This window comes from Ciona intestinalis, unplaced genomic scaffold, assembly GCF_000224145.3.
Source record: "Ciona intestinalis unplaced genomic scaffold, KH HT000288.1, whole genome shotgun sequence".
In the NCBI taxonomy this organism is placed as follows: Eukaryota; Metazoa; Chordata; class Ascidiacea; order Phlebobranchia; family Cionidae; genus Ciona; species Ciona intestinalis.
Window position 1 is genome coordinate 1 of NW_004190609.1, and position 12,147 is coordinate 12,147.

At 34.0% G+C, this 12,147-nt stretch overlaps 1 protein-coding gene and 1 long non-coding RNA gene across 3 annotated transcripts; both read left to right on the forward strand.

Moving 5' to 3' along the window:
• The first annotated feature begins 673 nt into the window (after nt 1-673).
• Nucleotides 674-7,328, forward strand: LOC100186858 (probable low-specificity L-threonine aldolase 2). Of its 2 annotated transcripts, none has more exons than XM_026839460.1 (7): nt 674-877; nt 1,407-1,536; nt 2,284-2,456; nt 3,927-4,100; nt 4,293-4,430; nt 6,408-6,600; nt 6,928-7,328. In XM_026839460.1, the coding sequence occupies exons 2-7, from the start codon at nt 1,413-1,415 to the stop codon at nt 7,221-7,223; spliced, it is 1,098 nt and encodes a 365-aa protein (XP_026695261.1). In that variant the 5' UTR covers nt 674-877; nt 1,407-1,412; the 3' UTR covers nt 7,224-7,328. The 2 variants fall into 2 exon arrangements, with proteins under 2 accessions (XP_026695261.1, XP_026695262.1); XM_026839461.1 differs by lacking the exon at nt 674-877 and adding an exon at nt 1,157-1,379 and having other exon boundaries at nt 1,465-1,536.
• Nucleotides 7,329-11,691: 4,363 nt separating this feature from the next.
• LOC113475370 lies at nt 11,692-12,147 on the forward strand. Its single transcript, XR_003397129.1, has 2 exons — nt 11,692-11,818; nt 12,007-12,147. It is a non-coding gene; the product is annotated as an uncharacterized LOC113475370 (long non-coding RNA).

Consider the following 12,147-nt stretch of genomic DNA (forward strand, 5'->3'; position numbering starts at 1 on the left):
GATCTATATGACCACTAACGTGTTCAATAACGTGTTCAACANAGTGGTAAACTGTAAGCGTCAACCTACCAAATAACTAAACTAGCCTAATAAACTTAAATAGTTGGTGTAGTTTTTAATATAAACACCTAGAACCTCTTAAAACGACTATGCGCCTATCTTTTACAATGGAGACCAAGCGAAATGGGGACGGAGTTGGCGGTCACGTGAATAGAAAAAAAGAATATATCACGGTTTTGTGCGGTTGCGCGTTCTACTCATTTTTAGTTCTGTGGTCTATATTAACTTTGGGTTGGTCCAAAGTTGGTTATTGGTCCATAGATATCTAAACATATCCAAACATATGTTTAGATATCTATGGTGGGTCTACTCGGTATTTCTATGGCTCTGATGCACAGAAATAAAAAAGAGTAGAACGCGCAACTGCCCAAAACCGTGATATATTCTTTTTTCTATTCACGTGACCGCCAACTCCGTCCCCATTTCGCTTCGTCTCCATTGTAAAAGATATGCGCACAGTGATTTTAGGATGTTTTAGCTGTTTATTTTAAAAACTACACTAACTATTCCACTTTATTAGGCCAGTTTAGTTTTTGGTAGGTTAACGCTTACACTTTAGCGCTTGTTTAGGAAAATTGATTATTTTATAAATTTAATTAAAAAACTTTCAAACAAACGGTTTATTAGAAATATAAGAATCACTGATTACGCTAAGAATCACTGATTACACTTTCTGCATACCACTTAAGTTTTTTGCATGATCTCCGTTTAGCTAAACTAAGATCAAGCAAAAACTTAAGTATACTTTCTGCATACCACCCTTAAACAGCCAATTTCGCTGTTTAACTTTGTGACGATAATCGACAATCAAAAATCGGTAATTAACTTTGATTATACTTTCTGCATACCGTTTAAATCGTTGTTATGTCAACAATGAAATTTGATCTAAGATCAAAGTTGATTATACTTTCTGCTTACCACCCTAGAGATGCGCGTTCTACTCTTCTTTTTTTTTATTTCTGTGCTCTGATGTAAATAACCGACAGACCGGGTTTTCCCCATAAACGAAATATTGTACTGTGACGTCACAGTGCCCGCTAGTAACGATTTTAAAAACTTCTTTAAAACCTGATTTTTAAAACTATTATATCGTTTAAATTAAAGCAAATTTTCACAAACTAGCTTTTTATTTAGCATCAGTAGACATAAACTTTGTTCTTATTATATATAAAAATGCACAGTCATGAAAACCGTGGGCCGGGCTCTATAAGATTGCTCCAGGGGCAATAAGTTAACAGCGAGCAGACACGAACAGTTTACAACACTAGGGAACATTTAGACCTAAAATTTTACTGGTCACCCATTAAAGAATTGACGTGGTAAAGTTTGATTTTTTTTATTTTAAGATAAAAATGGAAGTGGTAACGGTCGATTTAAGGAGTGATACATTATCTCTTCCTACAGCTGATATGCGTTGTGCAATGGCTGAAGCAGAACTTGGTGATGATGTTTATGGTGAAGACCCAACCGTAAATCGTATGTATACAATAAAGTATAAATGTAATTTATTTACCCTTGCGTGGCAACGGCAAACATTATAACACAGACACAGGTGTTTTGTTTCATACACCTCATCCCCGCATACGAGCTACCACCAATGTACCTTTGTGGATTGTAGGTGATAATTCATTTTCTTTTATATGGCTGATAATTTGGACAACTCATTAGCGACCACTGGGTTGGACCAATTGCATTAAGTGTCTTGCCCAAAGACACAAACACCCACAATGGTAGCAGGGCTAGCCTGTATTATAACAAATCAAATTAGGTCTCCTTATTGTTTTTCCAAAACACATGCTAATTAATTATGCGAAAACAGAAAGAAAGTCGTTACTAAAATTTTCATTGATGGTACTATCAAAGCTTCAAGTTTTAGAAGATTAGATTTTTGATTTGTCATAATTATAATCAAGTAAGTTAAAAAAAAACAATAAGGTATTTGGAGTAAAAAAGATTCAACCTAAGCGACTTAACATCACTGCTATTTAAGCCAACAAAAACAGATTATAAAGACATTGAATATCATCAGCGTTTTTATAGTTTTACCAAAAAGTGTCAATTTTTATAAAGTATTTGTTATACATATTATATGTTCAAATAATTATATCTACGAAAGGGATTTTTGAATATTTTTTTTGTATAATTTTTATACAGTCACTCGTATTGAAACTATTTATAGGAAGCAAAATGTTTGTTTTCATTAAAAATGTAATTTTAATTCAGGATTACAAATGTTGGCTGCTGAATTGTTTGGAAAGGAAGATGCATTGTTTGTTCCAACAGGAACAATGGGAAATTTGATATCAGTGATGTGCCATTGTTGGCAACGTGGATCAGAAGTTTTACTGGGCGATCAATCTCATATTCATCGGTTTGAGCAAGGTGGAATAGCTCAGGTAATTTTTAAGTTTTGTTCTATCAGGTGCCCATGAATGAATGAAACCTATTTACCCTCACATGACAAGAACAGTCTTAATAACACGGGCGTTCTGTTTTATACACCTTTCTAGGATAACCTAGAATACTTTATTTCGAATCTTCTTTTGTTAATAGGAAAAAATAATTTGACCCGCATAAGTCAGTTTATTGACTCTTTCATAGTAGTCTTGTTGAATCATGAGCTGTAAAATGATCAAAAATTGTACTATTGGGTAGTTTTTGTGTCACGAAACGTATAGCAGGCTATGAAAAGACGCTGCGAAACGTTTACTCTCGAAAGTCCCAAAAACACAAAAATATTTTTTTCAAAATTATCAAGTTTCAAAAATTGTTATTATAGTTTATAAGATGACGTGTAATGACGCCATTTAACAGAATAACGAATCCCGTAATTAGATTCGAATACAAAAGGATTCGAATCTCACGGATTCGAAATTCTGTAATGTGCATCCCTAGTATAAATATTCCAACATGTTCAGTAAACGCATCCTTAGTCTAGGGATGTGACGGCAATTTTGGACGGCGGGGTAATTCTATTGAAAACCCGGTGGGGTACTTGAAATGCGTTTACTGAACATGTTGGAATATTTATTAAACCAAACATTGAGCCGAATTTATTTTAACCTTGTAAAAATTCTAATGTTGTTACGACATAGACTCAAAAGCTTTTATCGCCAGTAAGTTGCCAGGCAACCGAAACGTACCTTGACTGACGTCTCCGTTAAAACTGCGGTCTGAAACATTTATAAATGCTGGATTTTTATTGTTTTGATACTTTGATGGAAATATCAATGATCCTATTGAGTTATTCTAGTAGTATCTGAATATGATCCATAAGCTTGCGGGAGAAAGGCAATAAACATGACGCACGCATTAAAATTTCAGGGCCTGCGGGAGTACCCTGGTCTTTGTGAGGGCCTGCACGCAGGCCTTGTAGGCCCGCATTCGAGTTATAAACGATTCTATTTTTATCTTTTTTGAAGTGTCAGAGATATTCAAATGAACTGGAAGGGCATATTACTAGCTAGCAAAAGGTATTTAAGGAGGAAAGAAGCTGAGTAGCAGTAATATAAGACTAAACATGGGAGCAATCCAGTCTGAAATCTAAAAACAAAGATTATTGTACTATACAATGCATTATTTCAATTTATTTGGCTTGGTTTTTGTTTTGTGGACACTTAACAGAAACAGCACTCAATAATAAAAAAAAGGGTTTCTGTTACTCTATTAGTCAAAAAACTTGCCTTTGGCTGAATTGAACTCGCCTTTTATTTATCGCCAGTACTTTTATTGCTATTAGTGTAAATTTGCTTTCACTATATTTTATTTGTTTAGGAATTTTCATATTTACAATACATACATGTGAACCCTAACAATTCGCTATATAAGTTATTAATATGCTTTTTTATTTTATGGTTACACACAAGTTGGCAGGAGTCCACCCAAAAACGATACGCAATTTACCTGATGGTACTTTTCAATTAAGTGAACTGCAAGCTAAGTATCAAACAAGTGCTGATGTACATTTTGCATCAACTTCACTCATTTGCGTTGAAAACCCGATTGAAGGAAAAGTTCTTCCTTTGAATTTTATGGTTCAGGTAAATTTTGAATTAAATGAATTCCATGACACTCCTGTGAACAACCTATTTATTTTTTTTAAATAGCTGAATATTGGAAATGTGTGTGTGCCGTTGTGTATGCAATATAATATGAAATTCAAATATATATATATACGAAGATGCTCAAATGTTGCAATTTGTTACTATCAGATCACCTTCTGTCCTTTTTAGTTAAGAAGTGTTGCAGATGAATTGAAGCTACCTATCCATTTAGATGGAGCCAGGGTTATAAATGCTGCAATAGCATTAGGTGTTCCTCCGAAATTGATAACGAAGTATGCAGACACTGCAAATATTTGTTTGTCAAAGGTTTGTTGGTCAATATTTGTTTGAAACACTTTGTTGAATAACTTTATATAGTTAACTCCAAATTCCCTGTTTTGGGTCTTTAGGAAATCTGAAAACGCAAGAACACATTTTTTTGCTATTACTTAAAGTATATATGACACGGTCAAACAACTTTGCCTAAAATTAAAGGTATAAGTATATTAAACACAAATATAATGTATTTAGTTGATTTATTAGCTTAATTAATTAAATATTTGCAAAATAAGTAGCCGTTTCAAAAAATCGTAAGAGATTTTTGCTATTGCGAAGTGTGACGTCATCGAGGGTCAAGCGCGAGTGAGAAAGACTGTGTTTAGATACGAGTAGCAGTAAAGTTTTTGTTTACATGTGAGAAGCGCCTTATTTTGAACATGCCGAACCGTTGCGTTGTTACGGGGTGTTCAAATAGCTACAATGATAATGTGAAAATACTTATATTTCCGAAATCCCAATATCAAAGCAGTTGGTGAAGTCTGTGCAATTGTAGAGGGGCGGATTTTGAACAACCTCTCAAGAACAGTGGTATTTGTAGTAACTATTTAAACTCGACTGGAAGAAGTTGGATCTACTACTGAGATACGTTGGAGTCTGATGTACCTACAATAACTGGAAGAGATAATGCATATAAAGCACTTTATGAAGTCAGTAAAAAATGTGTCACCAGCTCAGCAAACAAGTGGTGTAGAAGCTTTCCACTTTTTATTAAACCACTTCGCTTCAAAAATACTTTCATTTGAGGGGATTTATTTTTAATTAACAGCAGTATTTTTTCCTGAAAATTGATATACAATATTTTAGACTACTTCTAGCATATTGCACATTACAATGTGAAAACCGTCAGCAGGCTAACATGGAGTGATGGTGAAGTATATGCTATACATTATACAACATATCATTTACAAGCAGCAAAGAAGGACGTCGTGCGAATAGTAATGACTGCATGAAAAATTGGTCTGATTGTGACTTCATAGTTTGAATTGTTATCATAAACATTCAAATTTCAAATATTTGCAGAATACATATACAAGAACTGTACATCTAAATAAGTTTAATACTGGATAATATGATGGCTCTCGCTCATCAGAACTTTCTTGGACGCCACCTTTAACTTCTAATTACCTTGAACCTGACAAGGAAATTGCAATTTTAGCTCTAGTCATGTTAACAACACATGATGGGAAAGGCACAAGAACAAGTCGTCCATGGTAGCCCCATGTCCAACGAACAAATTGTCTGTAGGCCACATGTCTGAATCTCATAAACGATAATAAACCGGACATAAAAAACATATACATCGATAATATTTTTTTGGAGATCGGGCAGGTTAGTTAACCCATACAAATTGAACAACATGCTAACTTGTGTTGTGCTAAAATAGAGTCCACAGCACTGCCATAATCTTGCTTGTAAGCTAAGTGTGCTGTCTCTAAAACCAAGGGATTGAGCCTTGGAATCACGCTGAAAACCAGTCAAATGCTAATTTACTCCACATAAGCTGCCAGGTTTAATTCTATGTAACGAAATTGATGTTAGAACTTGTGTGTTTATATGTTAAAACAAACGCTTTATACGTTTTCCGCCTCCGTATACAAGCACCAAATAAACGGGATTATAAATGTATTACTGTATTATATGACATCATTCATCAATTATTTGTCCATGTATTAAAGTTTAAAATAATTATAAAACAGAAAGTGTAATAAAATATAGATTTTTTGCTCGTAATTTTTCTGTCTGTAATAACCCTGTGAATATATTTTGTAAAATCGCACACATCTTTCTTTATTGTTGGTCATTGCGGATTGCCCATGTTAGCTTCCAGGTCTGAGTTAAATATGTATATACTACTATTGGTTGTTCAATTATTAACAGAATTATTATGTTACAATTTTAGAAGATTAAAAGAACTATAGGGCGTAGCAATGCGAAGTTTTAGAACCACTGATTTTAAAATTATAGGGTTTATGTGCACCAGTTGGCTCGGTGATCGTTGGAAGTAAACAATTCATCACAAAAGCAAAAAGAGTCAGAAAATTACTTGGGGGGGGAATGCGACAAGCTGGTGTTCTTGCTGCGGCTGGAATAATTTCTCTTAATGTGATAAGCAAGAAGTTGCACTTGGATCATGATAATGCAAAACATTTTGCACAAAGTAAACATGGGTGTAGGATGTTAGTGAACATCATAAAATATTAATTTACTTTTTTTGTTAAAGCATACATAACCATATGATATCAAATTGAAAATAAAGCTAATTCTTACAAAAAAAGATAAAAATTCAAACTGTTTGGACTTACAACAGAACAGACTATTGTTCCAAATAGCATGTATAATTGCACAGAAAAAAAACAATAACCCAGCAGTGACATAGCTTTTGACTAGATTTAGGGAATTAGTTGATTAAAACAAAATATTTTACTATATATTCCGATATACTATGTGTTTTTTTTACCATAATTGTACATACTTATTATTTCAGCTATTCTAAGCTTAGCGCCAGATCTGGTTGAAGTTAACTTGAAACATGTAACCACAAATATTGCTATGTTTCAACTTAAAAATGCAATGCCAACAAAGAATGGCCGAACAGTTGCTCAAGAGTTTGTTTGGCGAATGGAAAACACATCAGATGGCAGCAAAACAAGGGTTAAGATGTGTGCCTTTGGTGATGTAACTGTCAGAGCAGTTTTCTATCACCAAATAAGCAAGTTGGATGTCCAAAAAGCATTGGAAAAATTTGAACTAGTTGCTTCGGCTTGGAGGAATGAACTTTAGAATCAACTTTTTAACTGGTAATCATGTCTGATTAATTGTGGGGTAAACCAAATTTTGTGCTTTTAATTTTATATTAAAAATATATTTCTCCCCTGAAATGTAAAAGTTAGTCTGTTGTGTTTGTACCTTAAAGTTTAATAAAATGATTGCACTATATAAAATATAGTAGGGTGGGGGAAGATGAGACACTTTGGGACCTTTTTAAATTTTCTTTTTACGGACCCCCATTTAATGATAATCAGAAAAGTAATGTTACCTGTTTTTTTGACAGTATTATAACGTCTTTATAAAGCATGCGTCAAAGACGATTGCTGTTTTTAAATTAAATAAAAATATGTTAAATTGAAACAGTATTTTTTGAACATGTAAAAAATGCGAAATAGTAAGGTGCTAATTATAAATGCTTGCTAAATCATAGTAAAGCCAATGAAATTTTGTAGTTTGCAAGTGTTAACGATAAACTAGTTTCATAAATTCATTAAAAAGTTTGAATATTTTGTTTAGTTTGATTTCATTTCATAAAACTAGTTTTAGTTTTAACTAGTCATAAAACTATTTTAATTAGGTGTCCCATCTTCCTCCACATTGTAGTTTTGATACTGATATAATAACAAGAAATTCATATAAAATATTTTTGAAAGTCAGTCATTTGCACTTAGAGATAATTCAGGAGAAGTGGCTTGTGGGAAAAAACAGTGTAGCAAGGCCCAAATTGTGGCAAAAAAAAACATTAGGTAATATTAATTTTCTGTTATTACAAGTTTATATGCATTTTTAGATACAATATTTATCAATTGATGATCAAACTATACCTATTATCGGTCAAACAATATTAATTGTTATACAATAATATAATGTAGGCTAGGTAATGTTAAAAACTATAGCAGTAAGACAAGGAAAAGAATGTTTAAACTTGGTTTTTAAAGCGTACAGTATTATTGAAGTTATTTACGTGTATTCCTAATACTAAACCACTATTATTTAAAATTAACAATAATTTTAAACTGTTCCATCTTATTCTGTGTTTTTTCGAATTTGTAAAATTTGGCCTGTTGTGCGAATCGCTAAATAACTCCTTGTGTGTTTCAATATATATTTTTGAATTGTTGTCAATTAATAAAGGAACGATAGTACTAATTCGTAGTATTATCCGAAAACCGTCATGTATTTTGATTTTAGGATGTTTTGCTGGTATGTGCTTAAGTGTCCCATCTTCTCCCACTACTATATTTTGAATTCAACATAGTTTTATAGATCATACACGATCGTCCGATTAGCGAGTACCTACGATTGCCTAATTAGCGAGTAATTAACGATTACTTTTCTGTTTGATTAAAAGAACTAATTTTAAACTGTACATTTAACATTAATTAATCGATTGTATTCGATACAATAATTCTAACTAAGCTTAGTCTTATAAAACGTAATGCATCAAAATGAATCAAGTAAACTGCCATACATGGAAACACGTTTGCAGCACGGTAATCGGTAACTTTTGGTTTTGTTTACGTTAGAGTGCAAATATGAATTAAAAGTGTTTATTATAGTAATAGTCTCCCATATATCTCTCCTATTGAAATACAAGAGATCAAAGACCCAATGCGTGAGCACGCCTTAAACTAATTAGCACAGTATTAATTAACCATTTTACTACAACGATCGACTGAGCTTGATCAAAAAACAAACCATAAGTAACCAACAAAGCGGGTTTCAGTCGCTACTGGTGACTGTGGAGCAGTAAGGTGGAATGCATTTACTATTATAACTCATGTAATGTATAAGGATTGGTAAAGAATATATGTAAATACGCTTTGTACAACTGCTGTACCATGTGTTGACTTGTAAACTTACACTATTTAAACTTGTCACCGCTTAAAAACGTATGTTTTCGGGAATTTAGATTAACCGTAATCACGCAGTAATTAGGTAAAGTTAGAATTTAAAATTATTCATATGATGTTTATTTTAAAATAACGTTTCAGGCACGGTAAATGATAATAAGGTATAAGATTAGTGCTTTTAATGCGTCCCCACGTAAGTGGTAATAAATTGATTCAGGCGCGAATAGTTGTGTGGATTCCTTATCTCACTAACACGCATCCTCCAAATTCCCCAATGTCCCAAAAATGTTAAAGGTGCAGTATGGTATGCTTAGTTCAATTCCGGCTCTGTGGCAGAGTAGTTAGCGCACCTGCATGTAACCCAGAGCTAATGGGTTCAAGGCTCGTCGCTGCTACCATTGTTTGCGCATGTATCCTTGAGCAAGACACTTAACCGCAAGTGCTTCTACCCAGTGGTTACTATAATGGGTTTACCCAAAACAATCACCCTCAAAGTAACATAGGCTAAGTTAGGTTACACACAAAAATCGAAGTTTTAATATTAAAAACTTTATAAACGAATAATGTAACTTTTCAAAAAAAGGTAAATATTACACGGTCTTTTAGTTGGCGTGTTGTCCATCTTCGAACACGTTGTCGGGCTTTGTTTGAGTATAGAATAATATTATAATTCGACTCAAAGTTCGACAATGCGTCCGAATACGGAAAAGTTAAAGTTACTTCCACAGACCGTACCTAATTGTTTAAAACAGGGCCAGAACCAAGGTCCGGGCCCCGCACCGGACGTGTTTTAGTATATTTTTCAACCGGGCCCTGCCGGCGTGTTTTAGTAGGACCCCTCATAGATATCTTAACATGTTAAGTTATCTATGCTAGGATTGGCATAGAGAAAGTCCCGATTTATGAACAATCAGCCACAAAAAAGGCTAATTAATCGCTAATTAAGTGCGGTTTTAAATCTAAAAATTTCGTTTAAAATTTATAAATTTATTTTAGGATTTGATTTTAATCCAGAGATTAAAGAATAAATGCTAGAATTAAGATTTGAGATAAATGCGCAAAAAAACAACAACAACTGTTTGACGAAAAGGAACCTATATGGTCACTACGTGCCCAACAACTGCTCGATTAGTACGTCATAAGCCACTAGAATCACAAAAATAAAAAGAATAGAAGGCGCATTTCCAATGTCTGTAAAGGAGAAAGCTGATACACTCTCTTTCTTTTGCGATTTTGATATTATAGTTAATGGAATCCATAGCGTTTTGGAAGTTCTTCTTCGTATTTAACTATTTACAAATAGGTATTTCTAACAAACTGTCTTTTGAAAATTGTTAGAGGGGCATATCAACGAAAAAATTTTGTGTATAAATATATATGCACAAGTGTAACCTAAAGGTACCATCAAAGTTTGCCAAAACGATACGGATTCTAAGGTTATGCGACTCAGCATATTTTCAAACCGAATGTTAAACCTAAACTGACATTTTTATAAAAAAAAACATTTTTTAATATATTTTTGAAAACGAAATATAACATTCATTTTACCAAATCAGAAATAAGCAGTCTATTTTGATTTTGGAAAAATAGTTGGCAATATATGCTTAAGTGTCTCATCTTCCCCCATTGTACAATAATTAAGTGTTCTAAACAAGCGCTAAACTATAAGCGTTAACTTACCAAATAACTAAACTAGTCTTTATAAATTAGAATAGTCGGTGTAGTTTATAAATAAAGAGCTAAAATCTTCTAAAACTAAAACTACTGTGCGCCTATCTTTTACAATGGAGACCAAGCGAAATGGGAACGCAGTTGGCGGTCACGTGAATAGAAAAGAGAATGTGTCACGGGTTTGGGCAGTTGTGCGCGTTCTACTCTTATTTATTTTTGTGAGTAGAACGCGCAACTGCCCCAAACCGTTATATATTTTTTCAACCTTTGAATTTGTCCAAGTTCCCCTTTAAATTACCGAAAAATATGTATTTTCCATATACCCACTGTGTTATATTGAGCACAAATTGGCATTTATAATTTGTCTTTTAACAATTGGTTGGATTACTTGGTATTTTTGTATTGTCTGCCCCAAACCGTAATACTTTCAATAAAAGAATTTCTGAGTTTTTCCTGCCTAAAACTAACCCAGTTAACAGATTACTAATATGCGATAATGGCCAAGTGGGTTCTATACGATTTAAAACGGCGCGCTTTAATTGGCTTAAATTTTAAACACCAGATGCGCAATCTAGTTATATATGTGATATCTATAGATACCATATATGGATAGACCATAGATATCATATATATAACTAGATTGCGCATCTTGTGTTTTCAACCAATGTGAAATTGAAGTCAATTGAAGCGCGCCATTTTGAATCGTATGTGACCCGGTACAGCCTATAACCCCCCCCCTCGCGCGGCGTAGGCCAAATCAGGAATTTTCATTTTGAGAGAATCCCCTTTTTTTCGTGTAAAAACCTTTTTCCTTCGTTTCAATATGATCGTTCGAGAGATTACTATCTCTCGTCTGCGACGTAGAAGTAATGTTTTTGTTCGCTACTGAGGGGGGTAGGCGCAGTGTAACATGTTATGATCGTACTCGAGATTACTAGGGGGGTAGCGACGTAGAATGTAATGTTTTTATTCGCTACTGGAGGGGGGTAGGCGCAGTGTAACATGTTATGATTGTATTCGGTATACGAGGGGGGTAGGTAGTGTAGAAATGTAATGATTTTACTCGGTACTGGAGGGGGGTAGGTAATGTAGAAATGTTATGATTGTACTGGGTACTGTAGGGGGATAGGTAGTGTAGAAATGTAATGATTTTACTTGGTACCGGAGGGGAGGGGTAGGTAAGTGTAGAAATGTTATGATTGTACTGGGTATACGAGGGGGGTAGGTAGTATAGAAATGTAATGATTTTACTCGGTACTGGAGGGGGGTAGGTAGTGTAGAAATGTAATGATTTTACTCGGTACCGGAGGGGGGTAGGTAGTGTAGAAATGTAATGATTTTACTCGGTACCGGAGGGGGGTAGGTAGTGTAGAAATGTAATGATTTTACTCGTACCGGAGGGGGGTAGGTAA